The 19,395-nt window shown below is 41.8% G+C and overlaps 1 protein-coding gene and 1 pseudogene across 1 annotated transcript in view; one reads left to right on the top strand and one right to left on the bottom strand.

The window, feature by feature from the left end:
• The first annotated feature begins 9,695 nt into the window (after positions 1 to 9,695).
• On the top strand, positions 9,696 to 10,024 carry LOC143409243 (small ribosomal subunit protein eS25 pseudogene; annotated as a pseudogene).
• Positions 10,025 to 11,612: 1,588 nt separating this feature from the next.
• Pitpnc1 (phosphatidylinositol transfer protein cytoplasmic 1) overlaps positions 11,613 to 19,395 on the bottom strand; it is a 253,486-nt gene continuing 245,703 nt past the window's right edge. The window contains exon 9 of the mRNA XM_076871332.2: positions 11,613 to 16,765. Within this exon, the coding sequence (XP_076727447.1) occupies positions 16,449 to 16,765 (317 nt within the window). The 3' untranslated portion in view covers positions 11,613 to 16,448. The remainder of the gene's footprint in view (positions 16,766 to 19,395) is intronic.

Raw genomic sequence — 19,395 nt, 5'->3', positions numbered from 1 at the left:
TCAGAACTGAATTGTAACAGGAGAGGTCTGAGGGAGGAGACCCCTTGGCTGAAGAGTTGGGGGTGGGTGGGCAGGGTATTGTGCCCGCAACAGCCCTACAATCTTCAGGAACAACCTGTCATCTTGAGGGGTCCAGCCTGGATTTTGAGGGTCCCTGAGCCATGATCAGAGCTTCGGAGAAGTGGCAGTCTAAAGAGCAGCTCAAGAGAGCACAGCTGAGCTGGGGCTGGGGCTCAGCGGTAGAGCCTGCCTAGCACGAGAGGCCCTGGGTTCCATCCTCAGCACTGCATATAAATAAATTAAATAAAGGTCCATTGACAACTAAATATATATATATAAAATGCAGCACTGGCTGTCAGAAGTGGTTCCCAGTCATGGACTGAGGATCAGGCTGGAGTCAGCAGAACAGGTCTTTTTTTCTTTTTTTTTTTAAAATATTTATTTATTTATTTAGTTTTCGGCGGACACAACATCTTTGTATGTGGTGCTGAGGATCGAACCCGGGCTGCACGCATGCCAGGCGAGCACCCTACCGCTTGAGCCACATCCCAGCCCCCAGAACAGGTCTTTTGATGGAAGCAGGACCCACTGATGCTTCCTCCCCCTCACCTCCCAGGCCCCCACTGTACCAGTGCCTTCATTCCTTCCACAAATAATGATGAGCACTTCGGAGCTGTGGTCTCACCTGACACAGGCCAGGTTCCTATTCCCAGAGCGCTCTCAGTGGGATGGGGTGGGGGCAGCGTGGAACATGAGGATGACACCCTTCCCCTGAGATCTGATGGACAAGGAGGAGGCAGGTGAGGGGAGAATGGAAGGCGATGGTGCTGAGAGGGGGGCGCCAGCTTGATCTTCCAGGGCTTTCCACTAGACAGGGTAAGGAGTGGGCACTTTATTCAAAATGAAGTACAAAGTCCTTGAAGGGTTTTTTTTTGTTTGTTTGTTTTGTTTTGCTTTTGATACCAGGGGTTGAACTCAGGGGCACTCGACCACTGAGCCACATCCCCAGCCCTATTTTGTCTTTTATTGAGAAACAGGGTCTCACTGAGTTGCTTAGCGCCTCGTTATTGCTAAGGCTGGCTTTGGACTCGCGATCCTCCTCTCTCAGCCTCCAGAGCTGCTGGGATTACAGGCGTGGGCCACCACCGGCCTTGAAGGGTTTTAAGTTCAGTCTGATTTCTGTTTTGAAAAGATGCCCCTGGCTCCTGAGTGAAGGGTGGTTCACAGAGGAGAAAAGTGGGAACAGAACAGGTTTTAGGCTCCAGCATTCAGATGGATGCACAAGATGGTTGCTCGTGGTGGGTGGTCATAGTGGAGGGAGGAAAAGGTGGACTAATTCAGCGAGCCATCTGGAGGTGACATTCACCAGTTGGCAGATGGTCCAGTGTGGTGATGACAGAGAGTGGAATCAAGGACCAGTTCTGCGCATTTGCTTTGAGTGTCAGGTGGATCCGAGTGTTTTTTACTGAAATGAAAAGTCAGGGCAGGCGAGGAGGGTTTGCAAAGGTTGGTTTGGTGAGGTCGGAGTCAGATTTCTGTTTTGGTTGTGTTAACTTTGAGATGCCAAATAATTGGTCACCTATATGATTCTAGAATTTTTATATCAACAGGCAGGTGACATAGATTGTGCATCATAGGCTCGTGGAAGGCATTTTTTTAAATATATTTTTTTTAGTTGTAGATAGACACAATATCTTTATTTATTTATTTTTTATGCAGTGCTGAGGATCCACCCAGTGCCTCACACTCCCAAGGCAAGCGTCCTACCACTGAGCTACAGCCCTAGCCCATGGAAGGCATTTAAAATAGGACTGCAGTAGACTCTGTCTTCTAAGCCTGGCGCAGCCTATCCACCTCTCTCCTATCCCAAACCCTTTCTCTTACCATGGAGATTGCTCCCTGGTCTCCCTGTACTGGGTTTGCTTTCTCGCCATCTGCAGCCAGTGTGATTGAATAAAAGTTCTAATGAGATTTTGCCACTTCCTGCTTACAATCCTTTGATACCTTGTTCTCAGGATGAACAAAGTCAAATCCTTATCTCGATCCACAAGTAGGGTTGCCAAATTACAGGATGCCCACCTTTTCCTACCTCTGAGTTTCAGATAACATATATATGTATATGTATGTATGTATATATATATATATATATATATATATACACACACACACACACACACACACACACACACACATATATAATTTACTTTCTAAGTAGGTTCCATGCAATTACATATTGTTTACGTGAAGTGCAACTGGCATCCTGTGTTTTTATTTGCTAAGTCACAAAAGCTGGGTAAGATCCATCCCCTACCACTCTTTTCGGGCTCATCTCTCATCAGATATCCCTTGCCTTCTGACTCAAGCTGTATTCTTCAGAGAGTGGACTAGGCTATGCTTCCTCCTACCCTAGGGCCTTTGTACATGCCATGTCCTTTGCTAGGGATGCTTTAGCTCTTCCTGATTCATCTAATCACCACTCACCTCAGGTCTGCTGAACAATCTTCTTTTCTTTGTGTTACATGCTCTTTTAACATGATGTAATTTTCCTTCATTGACCCTGCATCAAATTGCAATTAGATATCTATCTGTGTGGCTGTATAGTTACTATCTTTTTTTTTCCTGCCAGACTATAAGGTCAGATACCAGATTTATTTTTGCTCACTTTTATACTGCTTTTCCTCTCCCAGTGTCCAGTTATACATTAGGTATGTGGGAGGAAGGAGGAAAGGCAGGAAGAACAGGAGGAAAGAAAGAAAAAAAATAGGAAAGAAAGTTCTAGATTATAGAGTAAGTTTTATCAGAACCAGAATGAGGAAGGAGGGCTAAAGCAGAAACTGACCCTGTGAACCGATTCATAGGGAGTGCAGAGAGGAATTTCAGGTGAAGGCAAAGCACCAGGTCAGCTGAGAAGAGGGGCAACTCATATTTTGTCTCAATAGTTGGGGGTGGGGCTGATGAAGACATCTGAGGCTTCTAGGAGGTATGGCAAGTGGCATCGGGCAGGGGTGGGTACTGGCAATGCTTCTTGGTGGCATTGCTGCCTAAGGGAAAGACCAAGTGTGTCTGGGCGAGGCTCCCTGTTCACCTGTGTGGAAGTCATTCTCCACTCTGGACAGGTTCTTACTCTGTAAGCCCAGCATGAGTAAGTATGAGGGTATGTGTGGATTAAGGACAACCAATGCCCTAAATCACTCCTTCTCAACCAGCTGTGCAAATAAATCAGTCCTATTCTTAACCTAAACTTTTAGTTGACTATTTTTTTTTGGTATGTTTAGATTTATAAATTGCCTAAATTCTGTCTTAGTAATCGAGTAGGGAAGAAACAAGACATTTGTTGCCATCGATGCAAACATTTTCATTTTTCTGTTAAAATTTAGTTTGAAGGCAGTGCCAATGCTGTCGTCATTGGCAAATGTTAGCTACATCTAGATTTTTAAAACCTTGATGTTAATATTTTGAAATAAGGAGAAATGGCAAATTTTGTTTCTCAGTGCTTTGCAATTTACATAGTGTACATAGTGTTTTCATATCAAGAAATTGTTTTTTCTTGGAATTAAATTAGATTCAATTATAGTAAAATTAAGTTTATTATCTCCCCCAAAACAGATGGATGACTTCTTGCATCAGTTACAATCTACATAGTAACTATAAAGCAGACCCTTGAGCTGCCCCCAAGTTTCAAAAGAGTTGGAAGTTCCAGAAGGTTGGGAAAGTTGGTCATTTTGAACTCAGACCATATTTCCTTAGGGTAATGGTGTTGTGCACAGAAACCAGTTTCACAGTTGCGTGATGGACATGCCCCTGAGGTTGATCAATATGGCCTTTCCGTTAGCATTTGAAACCCCAGCAGCCTGGCTCATCCCCAGAACATTTCCAGAGCCTCACCTTGAGATATGGGGAAACAGCTTCACCTGCTGGGAACTGGAAGAGAAATGGGGGCTCCTACTGTCCAGGGGGGGTGGGGATGCCTGTCCCAGGAGGGAGTGGAGTTCCTCGGTGAGGAGGCATGAGTTTGGGCGTAGGCATGGAGTCCCACGGGGCAGCTGGGACCGGGTTGAGGAGCCACTGTGCCCACGGGTCATGTGAGTTGGAGACCACTTATCCGTGGAAAGCCAAAACGCGAAGGCCAGAAATTGGGAAGAATAACATGTGGAATCTCAGAAATATAAACCAAGAAACCACAAATGAGGTTAGATAAAACAAAGACTGCTTTTTATTTGAGAAGAGAACTAATTTGCAGATTGTCAGTCAGGTGCAGGGAAAGGAGGATTGAGTTTTAAAGGGGAAAGAAGAGCTGGCCGGGGCGAGGGGCAGTAGGTGTGTTGTGGACAGTTTTCAGTTGGCCTTGTTAGGTGCGCAGCTTGTACCTGCACGTGGTCTGTTCACAGGTGAAGCTGTGATCACTGGTTAGGAGGGAGCGTCACCAGAGGGCTATCAGTAAGCGACGGGTCTTTTGAAACAGGAAGTCAGCAGAAGTCCTCGTGGTTGGAAACTGTCAAAACCCTGCTTCCAGACAGTGATCTTTATCTGCAAGCTTAACAGAGAGCCTTGTGTGTAACGTGATCTCGGGCTCACAGGGAAATCTCGCTCCCTCTTGGCCATCTTAATTTTTACTTCCACTGAGGTCCCTTTGGTGGGTTCCAGTGCTCCCTCTAGGAAGAAAGTCTCCCAGGTTGTCCCTTCAGGGGACTGACACGGTCTCCTTTTTAAACCATCTTTCCTTGGTTTTCATCTGAAGTGTCCAGATAGGTGCAGTGGGAATGGGAAGGAGAGAATCTCCTTAAAAACACTTAAAATATTTGATTTGTGTTTGGATCCAGATTTGAGAAGTCTGGTTTTACAGATGTGTATGCCTCTCTGCGCACCTCTGGCTTAATTTTATGTAAAAAGGAACCGCTGAAGGGTTTCCGCTGAGGCAAAGGTATTGCTTAGCAAATCCAATTAGCAAAATGTTGGCCTTTCTAGTTTAACTTCTGTGTATTAATCAGATCTGTCTCAAAAGTCATTCCTCAAGCATGGAAGGGGGTGTCTTATCACGTTAAAAAGCTTTTTCATTTAGATGTAAATTAGACCTACCATATCAGAAAAAAGCTTTTGACATTTTTATATTCGGACAATGCAGGTCATGTTGCTCAATGGAACCTGAATATAATCCCATTGATCCACCAGGTGATTATGAATTAGCCAGTCCTACGAGGGATGGAACCCAGGGCCTCACACATGCTAGGCAAGTGCTCTACCCTTGAGCTATATCCCAGAGTTGCCCAGGTTGACCTTGGACTTGCCATCTTCCTGCCTCAGCCTCCTGAGCAGCTGAGATTACAGGTATGCGCCATCATGCCTGGAGATTTTTTTTTTCTTTTTTAAATGATCCAAGCACCCTCGTTGAATTTACAGGGATAAAGCATAATTATTTTTACAATTTGCCTGCATGGAAATGAAGCGGGTTTCGTGGATCTGACTTTATCTCTGTAGCTCTTTTCAAGTAGAAACACATCGCACTTTAAATATTTTTCTTTTCTTGCTACTTGGGATGTTATTAAGGTTTTTTGAAATCCCAAAAAGAACTCAAAAATTGTATTTCTTATGTTTTCTCTGCGAACATGTTTCTAGAAAAGGCATTTTAGTGTAATTCCCAAGTGCTATTGTTTAGATCTGGAATCTGGTGTGTTAAAAGGCTTGGTCTTCCCAGCATGGTGCTCCTGAAGTGTTGGAACCTTTAAGAGATGGAGGAAGTTAGGTCATTGGAGGCATGCCCTTGAAGGAGACCTTGGGACTATAAGTCCTTCCTCTCTGTTTCCTGGCCACCATAAGGTGAGCAGGCCTTTTCCTCTATATACTCCCATGATACACCTTGTCATCACAGGCCCAAAGCAACAGTGACCATGAACTAAAATCTATGTGAAAATAAACCTTTTTTTTCTTATGCATTTCTACCTCAGGTATTTTGTCATGGTAGCAGAAAGATGACTAACACACTGACTATTTTTAGTTAGCTCCTGTGGTTGAAAAGAACAGAGATTTACTGAAAATAAACCCCAAATAAAAGGAGTTTCATGTATTGGTGTTCCAGGTAATGTCATCCTGTCTTGTGAGCTACCTGCTGAGTACATAGATCTTCTGTTTTAATTGCCTGTATGCTCTGTCTCTATTTTTCTCATGGTTCTTCATCAGCAGCTTCCACTGCCAGCTGGCAATCTTATTTTTATATACTCACCATTCAGATTTATTATGTGTCACTTGCTATTAACAGGCAGCATTGTTACACTTGAAGAAAGAAGGCTCAGCAAGGTGAAGTGACTTGCCCAATATCACTCAGCATTATAAAATGTCTAATAATTAGACAATGTCTGCTTATTAATGCAGCACATAGTTGGGTAGTTGTTTGCTGTCTCATCAGATTGTTCTCCCATAAAATAAGTCTTTAAAATGTTTAATACCTGCTGTAGCATGGATGAACCTTAAAAACATTATGCTAAATGAAATAAGCCAGACACAAAAGGACTGATACATGCACACACACACACACACAGGGACCTAAAATAGGCAAATTCACAGAGAAGGTAGAGTAGAAGCTATCAGGGCCCGGAGGAGGGGGTGGGATGGGTATTTGTGTTGGGGATGGTGTGTTTCATGGGTAACTTTCCGTATGGGATCATGAAAAGGTTTTGGAAATGGATAGTGGCGACAGTTGTACAACACAGCGAATGTACTTAATGCTGTGGACTTGTGCACTGAGATGGTTAATATGGTGGATTTTATATTATGCAAACATCACTGCTTTGAAAAATAGCCAAAAAACTTTTGAGAGGAGTGAATATGTCAGAGCAGAAAAAACAATTGAGATGACTGTTTGTCTCAGTGAATATTTTCTTTTTTCCAAGGAGCGGTACCTGGGATTGACCCAGGGGCGCCTAACCACTGATCCACATCTCCACCCCTTCTTAATATTTTATATAGAAGCAGGTTCTCGCTAAGTTGCTTAGGTCCTCACTAAGTTGCTGAGGCTGGCTTTGAACTTGGGATCCTCCTGCCTCAGCCTCCTGAGCTGCTGGGATTACAGGTGTGTGCCACCACTCCTGGCTTTCTTTGATTTTATTTATTTTTTATTTTTTTTTTTGTTTTTTAAAATTTTTAATTTTTTTAAGAGAGAGAGAATTTTAATATTTATTTTTTAGTTTTCGGCAGACACAACATCTTTGTTTGTATGTGGTGCTGAGGATCGAACTGGGGCCGCACGCACGCCAGGCAAGCGCGCTACCGCTTGAGCCACATCCCCAGCCCTGAGCCACACCCCCAGCCCGCTTTCTTTGATTTTAAAGGTGAAAGTTTTGGGGAGTTGGGAAGTTCGGAAACATTCAGATTCCAAACTAATGTGTGGGCAGGTCTTATACCTGTGCACGTCATGTGTGAGAAATGACCATAGTGCTTCCCTGTGATGGATTCTTTCTTCCCAGGGATGGCGCTTGCATGGCTTCAGAGAGCGGGATGTGCAGCCCATTCTCCTTGGTTTTGGGGGCACATATACAATCTAGCTTTACATTCTTCCCAAGAAGTTAAGTGGGAGGCTTAGGGAGAAGCCTGGCTGGGGCACAGCTCAGGGGGAGAGCTCTTGCCTAGGATGCAGAGGCCCTGGCTCAGTCCTCAGCACCATGATTGTGCCTTGTCCTTACCAAGGTCTGCCTGAATGAGAGGTCATAAACCTTAAAATAACAGCGAGCTCCAGTTTGTACTCTGATTCTCTCTTGGTAAGGAGGTCAACAAAGCCCCTACTCTGTGTTCTCAATATGGCAGTTCCCAGGAAATCCTCAAGTAAAGATGCATTCAGTGCTTGTTTGCACCAAAAACGTGAAAAACACATGACTTAGAATGAAAATAGCTTATTCAATGAAACACAGTTCCTCATGATCAAGTGAGGCTTTTGTGTCTGTAGTAGCCAGTCAGTTTCTGCAGCTTAGGAAGCTGGAGAAGTCACTTACAGTCTGAAGGAATCAGCACTTCTTTGTGTCTGGGCTCTGCATCATACGAATACCAAATCCGGGTATTTGACCTATTGATACATTAAACCAGCAAAGGACTCCCATGGGAATCGGATGCTGTCAATTGCTCAATAGTTGGAGGATCATGAACTTGTAAATGTGCAAATACTTTCTACTTTTTTTTTTTTTTAATATTTTTAGTTGTAGACAGACACAATACCTTTATTTTGTTTATTTAGTTTTATGTGGTGCTGGGGATCAAACCCAGGGCCTCACATGTGCTAGGCAAGTGCTCTACTGCTGAGCTACAGCTCCAGCCCTTCTGTTTTACATATATATATATATATATATTTGCGGTGCTGGGGATGGAACCCAGGTCCTGTTGCACAAATGCATATGAAAAGAGGCACATGTTCTTGCTATATGCTGTCAGTGGAATTGCAAATTTATTCAATTTTCTTTGGAGGACATGTTGGTGGTAAGTCACAAAATATCCTTTGACCCAGTAATTTGATTTCTGGGAATTTATCCAAAACAAATAACTAAAAAGAAGACATAAACTATGTTAAAAGAGGTTCCTCATAGCAAACCACATAATGACAAAATCCAGAAAATGCCTACATATTAAATATGAAAGGAATGCTTAAGTAAAATCATGTGTTTTCAATCCTATGGAATATTATGTAGCTACAAAAATGATAGTCATGTACCAAATGCAAACAATTCAGAATCCTTTTTGTTGAAAGTTAAGTATCTCAAGAAAGAGCAAACTTTTTGGCGGGAGGAGGTGAGGGGAATTGTGAATCCAGGGCCTTGAGCTCACTAGGCAAGCCTTCTAGCCCTGAGCTCCACATCCAGGCTCAAAAGAGCAAACTCCAAAATATTTAAGGGTGATGAAACGTCCCTTCCTTGGGTTTGTATCATAGATTTTCACAAAACACAAAGAAACAGAACAAATCCAAGATGATGATGGGAAAATTCAAACTTGTAGAAGTCATTTTACCTTTTCAAGGGCTGTTCTGAGAAGAGACAAAATATACTCTTAGCACTGAGGAGCGCCCTCAACGGCATTCTGCACACAGGGAGCAGCCAGATGTCTTTGGAATGCTCTGAGGAGAGTGGCTTGTGTGCCGAAAGCAGAAAAGGATTCTTATGGGTTGCTAAGGCACAGCAAACTGCCCGCGTCTTCCATGGAAAATCCCTTGGGAGCAGGAAAGTTATTTTGGAACAAGATTTAAAAATCATAAAAGAGCAAATGTGGCTGTCCTCAAACCCCCTCCACTGACAATGGCAAAACGTCCTTCTTTTTATTTTTTTCAGTACCAGGAATTGAACTCAGGGACACTCAACCACTGAGCCACATCCCCAGACCTATCTTGTATTTTATTTAGAGACAGGGTCTCACTGAGTTGCTTAGCGCCTCACTTTTGCTGAGGCTGGCTTTGAACTCGTGATCCTCCTGCTTTAGCCTCCCAAACTGCTGGGATTACAAGCATGTACCACTATGCCTGGCTTTTTAAAAAAAAAAAATTATTTGTCAATGGACCTTTATTTATTTATATGGTGCTGAGAATCGAACCCAGGGCCTCACACATGCTAGGCAAGGGCTCTACCACTGAGCTACAGCCCCAGCATGAAAATGTTTTTCTTTAAGTCAAAGGAGGCCCAGCCTCTTAGTAGGGTTATAGTGGTCAGCGTTGCCCTCTGAGGTTGGCCATGCCACCCAAGGATGACCAAAGGAGATAGACTCTAGAAAATTGGCCAAGAAAGACAAAAAGATTCAGTGAACAAATTTGGAAGACAGGCTAAAGAGAAAGGATGTTTCAGAGGCAAAGTTCGAGACAAGTTTAATAACTGAATCTTTGATGAAGCTACTTGTGACAAATGATAAGCTTATAACCCCAGCTATGGTCTTGAGAAACTGAAGATCCAAGGTTTCCTTTAGTTAAGGATTTATCATACTGGCTTCAAGGCACAGAGCTCAAGCTATTTACACCATGAATACCAAGGGCAGAGATATCCCAGAGGCTGGGGAAAAGGCATAAATGGGCCCAACTGACTTTACATTTGGAAAAACGAAACTTAACGTTAAGTTAAAGGAGGGGAAGGGATAATTCTGTCTTTTGTGTCTGCCTTAAAGCAGGTAGTTGGTACTAACAGTGTAAAACAAAATTATCCCTTAAATTTCAGGCGCTTAATTCAGCTGATTAACGTTGCTACACTGAATGGCCGGTTTCAGGATGTCCTAAGGTCACATCTGGTTTTTTTTGGCTACATTAGCTCAATTCTTCCATGCTGGAAACAGACCAAGAGTGTGAAGGCATAGTACCATCCTGTTTTCAACTTTCTCAGGAATGAGGAAATAGTTAGATTCTTAGATTTGCATGAGGTATTACAGTAAGTTGCACACCATGGATGGGGCTAGTTTATGGGAGAGTGGAATGTCAAAGGGTCAATGCGTTAAGTCAATCTGCAAACCCGAAAACAGGATTTGCCTGGATCACCACACTAAGGCACACACACACACACACACACACTCACACACACACACCCCTACCTCAGCGCACACACAGGTGATTGTTGTTCCAAACCCATGAAAACTTCAGGTTTGACAAAGACATTTTCACATGCAGATATTGCAGGACAGGGCTTGGAGAAGGAACACACGATGTAGCCTGAACTTGAGGCTGAGGTGCAGTTGGAGGTCAGAGGCAAGAAATGTGATAAAAGAAACAAGGAAATGTTAGAAAAGAATGTGGCCATTCAGAAATCTAAGAGGCATGCTCAAATGAGAGAATTCTTTGATGAACACTGTTCTAGGAAGTTGGGGGGGGGGCGTGTTACAAACACCCAAATATTTAACAACCCTGTGTGGCTTAGCCACAGGAATAAACACCCTGCTGGGGTGAATCCAGGCAACCCTGTGTGGCAAGTTGGTGTGTTTTGAACAGAGTTAAAAGGCAGGGTGGGGGCGAAGTGGAAGATGGAGCTCAAAGCAAGAACATTTTTATTAACTGGACTTGGGGAAATATTTCCATGGAGAAGGCTGACTGACCACACACTGTTATAGGAAGCCTCTGCCTGGACCCATGGGAGAGAGAGGCTGCTGCCATTTCGGCACTGAGTAGGGGAGCCTGGCGTGAGGATGTGGTGCTGGCTGATGAGTGAGGAGCAATAAGGCGAAGCTGTTCCCACACCTCCCCGCCCGGAGGACACTGCACAACAGGAGCTACTTGAGATGGAGAAATTGCATCGGAGGGAGGATTTAGCTCACCTTAAAATCGACCCAGATTGCCATGTGATGCCCTCGGGTGGTGTTTCCATAGATGATCTTGGGGTACGTGGCCCATTAGATGAGGGGGAATCAAGTGCTTGCTAGATGGATGGACGTGTGTGTCCCACTGGGCTGCAGACCCACCGTGGGTACTAATTTTGGCTGGACAATGAGAGCAGACACCCAGGCTCCTCCCACCCAGGGTCCAAGGCTCCCTGGGACCTGAGCTCTAGGACTGGGTCTAAGCAGTAGCCACAGGCTTGTCCCCTCTTCCTCCATGTCTTCTTTCCCATCAACCTGCAAGTTAAGGGCCAACATTCCCTTGACGCCAGCTGAGAAACAGAGCGCGGAAGCTACACTTGGAAAGAAGATTGCTTTTTACTTTATTTACAACAGAATGTAAGAAAAAGTAAGTTATAAACAATAATAAATAACTGGGGAGGGGGATGACACCGTACAGCCATAAGACGACACAGGATGGCACATGTGAGTGTCAACTTCCGATTGCTTTGCTTGTCACCTGTAACACTTGGTCCTTCGGCAGTGGCAGTGGTATTTTGACTAATGTAACCAATCAGGATCCCAGCTCAAAATGTAAGCACTAAAAATTACACTTGAAGCTACACAAATGGCACAGGATAACATAAACTCAGAGAACCTCTTCCTAGAGATACAAAGAACTGAAGCGAGATGGCCAATCCAACAGACCTAATTTCAACCGAAACAGGCAGACACATCGAGAGGCTTATCCTAAAGCATTTGTTAACTTCACAACAACATTACAATTAATAATGGCATCTGAGAAACTCAACATACCACATTCTGTTACTGCACTAACTCCTACGAAGCTTAAACATATTTCAGATACAAACAGATTGTTTCGAAGGTAGAAGCCAGTATGTTTTGCCTTGGCATGCCAACTCTTGTGTGCTATTGTGTGCTACGTGAGTTTTAGCAAGAATGAACAGTTTAAAAGTTTACTGATGATCAGGTTGCAGTCATTGGACAGCAATCTTTTTTAAGAACTATGTCTCAGATGGCAGATTGTCACCTAGACTGTCAGATGATCAGAAAAGTACTAAAACCATTTAGACAATTCCTCTCTATTTGAATTATCAGATTACACATTTGATACAGAGTCAGTTACACTTTGGCTCTTCTCAAACATAAAATTCCTATTGACCTAAGCCACTCAGTGACCTATTATTTTGTTGTTTCTAAGCCAGGGGGAGAAACTAAAGAAAGAATTTATTTATTTATTTTAAAGTAGGTGGACATATGTCTTTATTTTTATTTATTTACTTTTAAGTGGTGCTGATGATCGAACCCAGTGCCTCATGCGTGCTAGGCGAGCGCTATACCACTGAGCCCCAGTCCCAGCCCCATATTTATTTGTTATTTTTATGTAGTGCTGGGGATTGAACCTAGGGCCTTTCACACTCTAGGCAAGTACTCTACCATTGAGCAGCATCCCCAGCCCAGCAAGAAAGTAGAATTTAAAAATATTCATAAATAACAATCATCCTGAAACTTTCACTGAAAATGATTTATCAAGATTTGTCAGCATCTATTTTCTTAGTTCATTATTTTACTTTGAAATAAAATCACACAATTTACTTTTAGGAGTATTATTGGGTTGTTTAAGTGTCTTCATTATACATCCACGACTGGCTGGTACTTACTTTCACAACCCCAAACATGGCTAATATATACCTCCAAACAAATCAAAACCATTCCCCCCACACATAGATGCAAAACCGTAACAGAAGCATTTATAAACGAGTTCACCAATGAACTCCTATGGTTTCAGGGATAATGGTGGCAAATAAAAGTGTCATAGCCTCCTTCATTCTTACCCATTTTCTTTGCTTTGTCTTTCTACAGCTCAAAATGAAATGATCTTCAGAGGTGACTTCTGACTGAGTTTATGCACTAAAATAAGAAGACCTCTCTCTCTCTCCCAGGAAAGCACAGCCAAGGCAAGAATGCTATACTACAGTCAACAAAAACTACAGACATTTCACACTCGAAACCCATTCAAAGTAATGGACCTTACGGCCATTTTCATAGTCTCCACTAACATCAGAGATGAAGAGGGGTGAACATATGTGTTATCCTATGGATTATTTGTTTTCATTTGGCTACCAGAGATTTAAAATTGGTGGTATGGAACTCACTACCCTATATTTATATATATACAGGTATAATACAATTTTGGTGAGTAAAGTTGAAGGTTTCCACATTGCAGACAGAGGCACTGAGTTAAGGATTCTATTTTTCCTCAAACATGCTTAGCAAATTCAAGTTTCTGCTTTTTTTTCTTCTTCTTCTAAATTTCCATCATGCAGCCATTTAATTTCCATCGTTATAAGAATTATTAATGTTCTATGTACACATTCATCGCAGGCTTGTATCCCACAATAACAAATCTGAATATGGAGAAGGTGAAAAGACACTTGGAAACCAAGATGTGTAAAATATTGAAGTCATTTATGCCATGTGATGACTGGATTAAATATTCAAAGCAGCTAAAGGAATATCTGCACCCCCCATTTTGTACTGCACACAAATCATATGTAGACAGAAAAACTGAACGTATGTTAAGAGCACACCCACTTTGTTACTTAAGAATCACACCATCATGGGCAGCTTCGCAACTGATGTCTGTGGTATTATACTGGCTATAAAAGAAAGAAAGCTCACAAAAGGAAATCAGAAATTAGCTTTCTAAAGCATATTGAATTATTGACTTTGACAGCAGAAGCTACTTTATAAAAAGGGAATATAGCAATGGTATTAATGGAAAAACTAGGTGCCAGATGTGTTAACAACCTGCACAGAATAAATTTGTTCTATGTGAAGATAATGATCCCACCCCTACCTTGATTTCAGCTTGCAGACAGTAAGCAAATACATACGCTACCTCCTTGTCTTCTGAAAGTAGAATTTTGCTTTCTAAAGCCAAACATTCTTATTAAGTACTACTGCATGGAGAGGGAGCCATTGAAAAGTCCAAGGGGTTTGATAAAAGATTAAGTTTTCCCACAAGCAAAATTCATGCTTCCATACCATGCAAAGAGGTTTTCTTACTATGATACTATCATTCTTAAGGAAAAGATGCACTGTTATCTAAGCTATTTGTGACTGGTTTCCTTTGAGTACTGGGTCTATTTTTCCTTTAAGCTAAATGTCAGACTATAGATAAAGAAACGATGGTGCTGGGCTCATGGGTCCAGCGCCTGCACCTTGGGGGCGGGGTGTCAATCTGCAAAAGACAACATGGAGTGCTGAGCACTGGGGGCGGGGGTGGGGGAAGCAGGCACTGGCCACCACTGAGGCTGAGGGAAGGAGAATCTGCTCCTTGGTCTACACTGTTTCCTTTGGAATCTCTGTTTTGGGAAGGCCCCTTTCCTGAGGTTGGAGGTGACGGTCAGAAAGGCTAGCTAGGGCGTGGGCTCTGGAGTTGCCCAGTAGCCTTGTTTTCTTCCTCTCGTGAAGGACAAATATCAATGCTGAGATTCTGCTTGCCCTTCCTTCTGTGTTTAAAGGCAGTGAGGTGCAACAGTGACAGATTTCTCTTTGGACAAAAAGAGAATTCTTTCTGCCACTTTGATGAATGATCTTGCCTCCTGTCAATCTTGTTCGAATCTTGCATTCACACCACTTGCAGAAATGAAAGCAAGACTCATGGACATTTATTATCATTTCTTATTCTTTTTTGGGGAGTGGGTACTAGGGATTGAACTCAGGGGCACTCGACCACTGAGCCACATCCCCAGCCCTATTTTGTATTTTATTTAGAGACAGGGTCTCACTGAGTTGCTTAGCACCTCGCTTTTGCTGAGGCTGGCTTTGAACTTGCAATCCTCCTGCCTCAGCCTCCCACGCCGCTGGGATTACAGGCATGTGCTACTGAGCCCAGCTATCATTCCTTCTTTTTACAAATAGGAGCCACCAGTTCTGCTCATGCTCTCCTCTCCCTTGGCAGTATTTACTTATTTCTGCAACATTCCTAATATCTGGATCTTTCTTTCTTTCTATAGTGCTGGGGATCAAACCCAGGGACTTCCACAAGCTAGGCAAGTGCTCTATGACTGAGCTACACCCCCAGGCTCCAAAACTTGGATTTTAAGGAAGGAGCAAGAGAATGACAGTCTTTTCTAAGGTCTGGTGGTGGGCGATCCATCCCAGGGATGTCTGGATGACTAAGGAAAACCAGGAGAGGAATGGGAGACAATTCCCTTTTTCATGGTCTGCATACCAGACCTCTAACAGTGTTAAAGCCCAGTTAGCTTATTCTACCCTTGGATATCTTCAAATGGGCAAATAGTCAATGAATTCTATTCAGTTAGTTGAAAATTCTGAGAATCTTAATGGATGATGGTAGCTGACAAGTCAAGGTTTGTTGGTACCTGTACAGAAAAAAAGATGCTTGTTTCACCTGGGTCTCTTGGTTCCTAAACTAAACCATTCCAAAATAAATTGGTTATAGTCACATTTGTTCATGCAATTCTGAAAGATTTCGGAGGCCACAAGGGCACAAGGGGAAAGTTATTAAAAGGCAGAAACAAGTGGAATCTTTATTATTAAATTCTGTGAAAGGTATAAATAAGTTATCATCAATTGCACTTGGAGCCTCTATACGTTCATAATTAAAATTTTCAAAAATTTAAGGAGTTAACTAGGCCCCAAATCCTGAGTCAGATTAATCAAAATCTCATTAACTACTGGTATTCAAGTATTGGTGGTCAGCAGTTCAAAATTTAACAATTAGGTTTGTGATGCCTGAGAGTATTTTTTGAGAATTTCAGGTCTGATGGGAGGAAATCAACTTTACTATTTTACCACACTTGGCAACAAAGTGGTATGAAGTTTTCATATTTTTACCCTTGAAGTTCATGCCAGCCTCACCAAATGCCCAATACCAAGGCTTCCTCCCTGACTTATAGCTGTGTCTACAGAAGATCCCTTCTGGTTTTTTGCAATTCTTACATCTTAAATATACTATGACGCTGTGTGGCATACTTAGGATTCATATTATTTGTGAAATTACTTTACCCCATGCACACTCAGAGATCAAAGGAACATGTTTGAGTGACAAAGCAGTCTTTTCCTATATCAGAAGATTCTTATAAAACAACAACAACAACAACAACAAAATGAAAATATAAAACCCATGAGATCTCCGGGTGAGGTCACTCTGACTTGGGCCGACCTGGCTTATCTGAGGAGTGCATGCCGGGTAAATTCAGAGTGGCTTTTTTCTCAGGGTCTGGAAGCGTGAGAGTTTCTGGAGCTGACTTTTTCCGGGGTCGATCTTTGGGAACTGACAGAAATTCTGGTGCATCTGTGGAGAGAGGGGTGGACGGGGCGCTGGACGGGGCGCTGCGCACGGAAGAAGGCAGCAGGGGAATGCTCGAGATAGAAATGGCAGGTGGGAAAACGCCAATTTTCTTGTTGGTGGCTTCCTGAGTGGCTCGTTCAAATTCGCGGACTTCATCCATTGTCATGTCTTCAAAGGGAAAAAGAAAGAAAACTGAGCTGTCACTTAGAAGAGATGCAAACAGATTCATCACTTCACCTGGCTTCCAAGGAACTCTGGGAACCCCATCATTAAGGGGGCTCCTTCTGATCACAAACCCAAATTGTCATGGAAATACTAAATCCTCAGTTATTTTCCATTTTACTGAGACACACCCTCCAAACAATATTCCTTTGTGTACACCCATCTAAGATCTTCCAGAGCATTATTGAGCCAGTATTTTGAGTATTCTGGATAAATACTTAAAAGAAGAGTACATGACTAGACCCAGATAGAGTGTGTGTGTGTGTGTGTGTGTGTACACACAAATGTGTGTGAGTGCATGTGTGCATACATTGTGGGTATGGTGTGGGGTATACTGAGCTAGTATTAGACCTGGTCATCTCTTCTATAAAGAGAAAGTAATTAAAGCAATCAGTGGTCCTGAAATGATACATATTATTGTCATCTTCAGATCAAAAAAAAAAAAAAAAGAAAAGAAAAAAAAAAACCCTGATATATCTCTCTAAGGTAAATTCAGGAAAATAGTCAGAATTTCTCAACATGCTGTCTTCTTATTTAATAAATACACTCATTTTTTTTTTTTCTTTTTCTTTTTTGGGTATTCTGAAGAGGCACGGAGGTGCTGTTGTTCCTGGTTTCCTAACTATGTATCCGCTATGAGATTGTTATGTTTTAATTCAGCTTAAAATATAAATAAGAAGACAACAATAATAAACCTGAAAATTACCCCAAAGCCAAGAAAATAAAACCATTTCTCAAAGCAACTTGAAAGAAAAATAATAGAGAATGAAAAGGGAGGATCATTTAATGAGCAAGGATTGTTTTTAAGAGGAAAAAAGCATTATCTGTAATTCAACAGATAAGTCAGCGATGCTTCATTTAACAGGCATTGTCAGGTGATGTAGATTTTCCAAATACCTAAAATACCCTTCTTAAGTGAGAAATTAAAAGCAGCATTTTAAAAGATATAAATCTTTCCCTAATGAATTTAGTGCATACACACTTACTACCTTGAAGACACGCTATATTGTGTCACTGTGCAACTATCCAGGGATGATTCTCTTCTCAGGCTCTGTTCTTTATAGCTTCCTATCACTTTTCTCATTTTCAGAAACTGTATTATTAATGTTATTATTATTTATTTATTGCAGGGCTGGGGATTGAACCCGGGGCCTGGCGCATGTCAAGCAAGCACCCTACCACTGAGCTACACCCCCAGTCCTGTCAGAGTTACTATTAACTACTGCCAGTCTGGTAACCTTTAACATTTTATTTACCAGGAATAGGGCAACAGGTAACTGGGCTTATTAGAATAGGCACCGAGTGAAGGCCTAAGGGCTTGTCTTTGAGTAAAAGGTGAAATCTGCTGCCCATGGATTTTCATCTATTTTGACTTTCCAGAGACTCATTTTTCATTTTCTCTTGTCCTCTGTCATGAACTTAGTAATTGAAACTTCCTTAGGTAATGCCGCATGACTAAACTGTTGTGAAACCACATAGCCATTCTATAAATATTAAGTATGGAATGAACATTCATGATACAGTATTAATCATTAGGTTTTATAACATCTGAGCAAACCAGAAACTTTCCATAAAATGAAATCCTTCTGAATAATTATTAAAATTTCCTGAAAGGGAAAAGTTTTTACAAAAATAAAAAATAACAACTGTGTTGACATAATATAAAATTCACAATATATCCTATAATTTACCACTTTGTTTTCTTTTTTTTTTTTTTTGGTGGTACTAGGGACTGAACCTAGGGGTGCTCTATGACTGAGCTATATCCTCAATCCTTTTTATTTTTTATTGAGACAGGGTCTTGCTAAATTAATGAGGCTGGCCTTTAACTTGTGATCCTCCCACCTTGGCCTCTGAAGTTCCTGGGATTGTAGGCATGCGCCACTGCACCTGGCAATTTACTCTTCTAAAAAATACTAAGGCAGTTAGCTAAGAATGAGATTAAGGTTAAAAAAGGAGTTATTTACTTTGAAGTAAAGTCAAGACTCTCGGAAAAATTTTACTGAATTGAAGTATGGTGTGTTTTTGAGAGAATAAACAAATAGCATCTTTGAGAAATTAGACTTTCTAACCAGCATCTGTGCATGGTGCTCTACTTCATGCATCCATCAGGGGGCAGAAATCATCCAAAGCACAGAATTTTAATTTTCCATTCCCAGTCCCTTAGAAGTTCCCTTCCTTGAAGGCTTTGAAAGCCCTCAATTGAAAACAAGACTGTTATTTCCTTATGCTGTGTTCAGGGATGTTAATTTTGCATAATTTCAATCTAATCTATCCTTGCTCAGGTGGATTATTTAAATTTCATTTAGCACCCATGCAGGTTTTATTTGTGATGCATAGCAGCTTCTTGATTTTAACTGTTTTTTTTTTTTTCATTTTCATTGTGATAGTGTAGAGAGACTGTGAAAAGATAAATGATCCTCAATTTCATGGAATTCCAAAGAATAAAGGAAATGTCACAAGCTTTCAAAATAATCACTTTGTGTAACTTATCAGTGGGTAGGGTATATCTTACACTGAAGTCACAACTGTGATTTGCAGCCAGCGAATGCATGGGACTTCTAGCTTATCAATTG

This window comes from Callospermophilus lateralis, chromosome 11 (assembly GCF_048772815.1).
Source record: "Callospermophilus lateralis isolate mCalLat2 chromosome 11, mCalLat2.hap1, whole genome shotgun sequence".
NCBI lineage: Eukaryota > Metazoa > Chordata > Mammalia > Rodentia > Sciuridae > Callospermophilus > Callospermophilus lateralis.
This window is presented reverse-complemented; position numbering and strand designations above follow the sequence as displayed.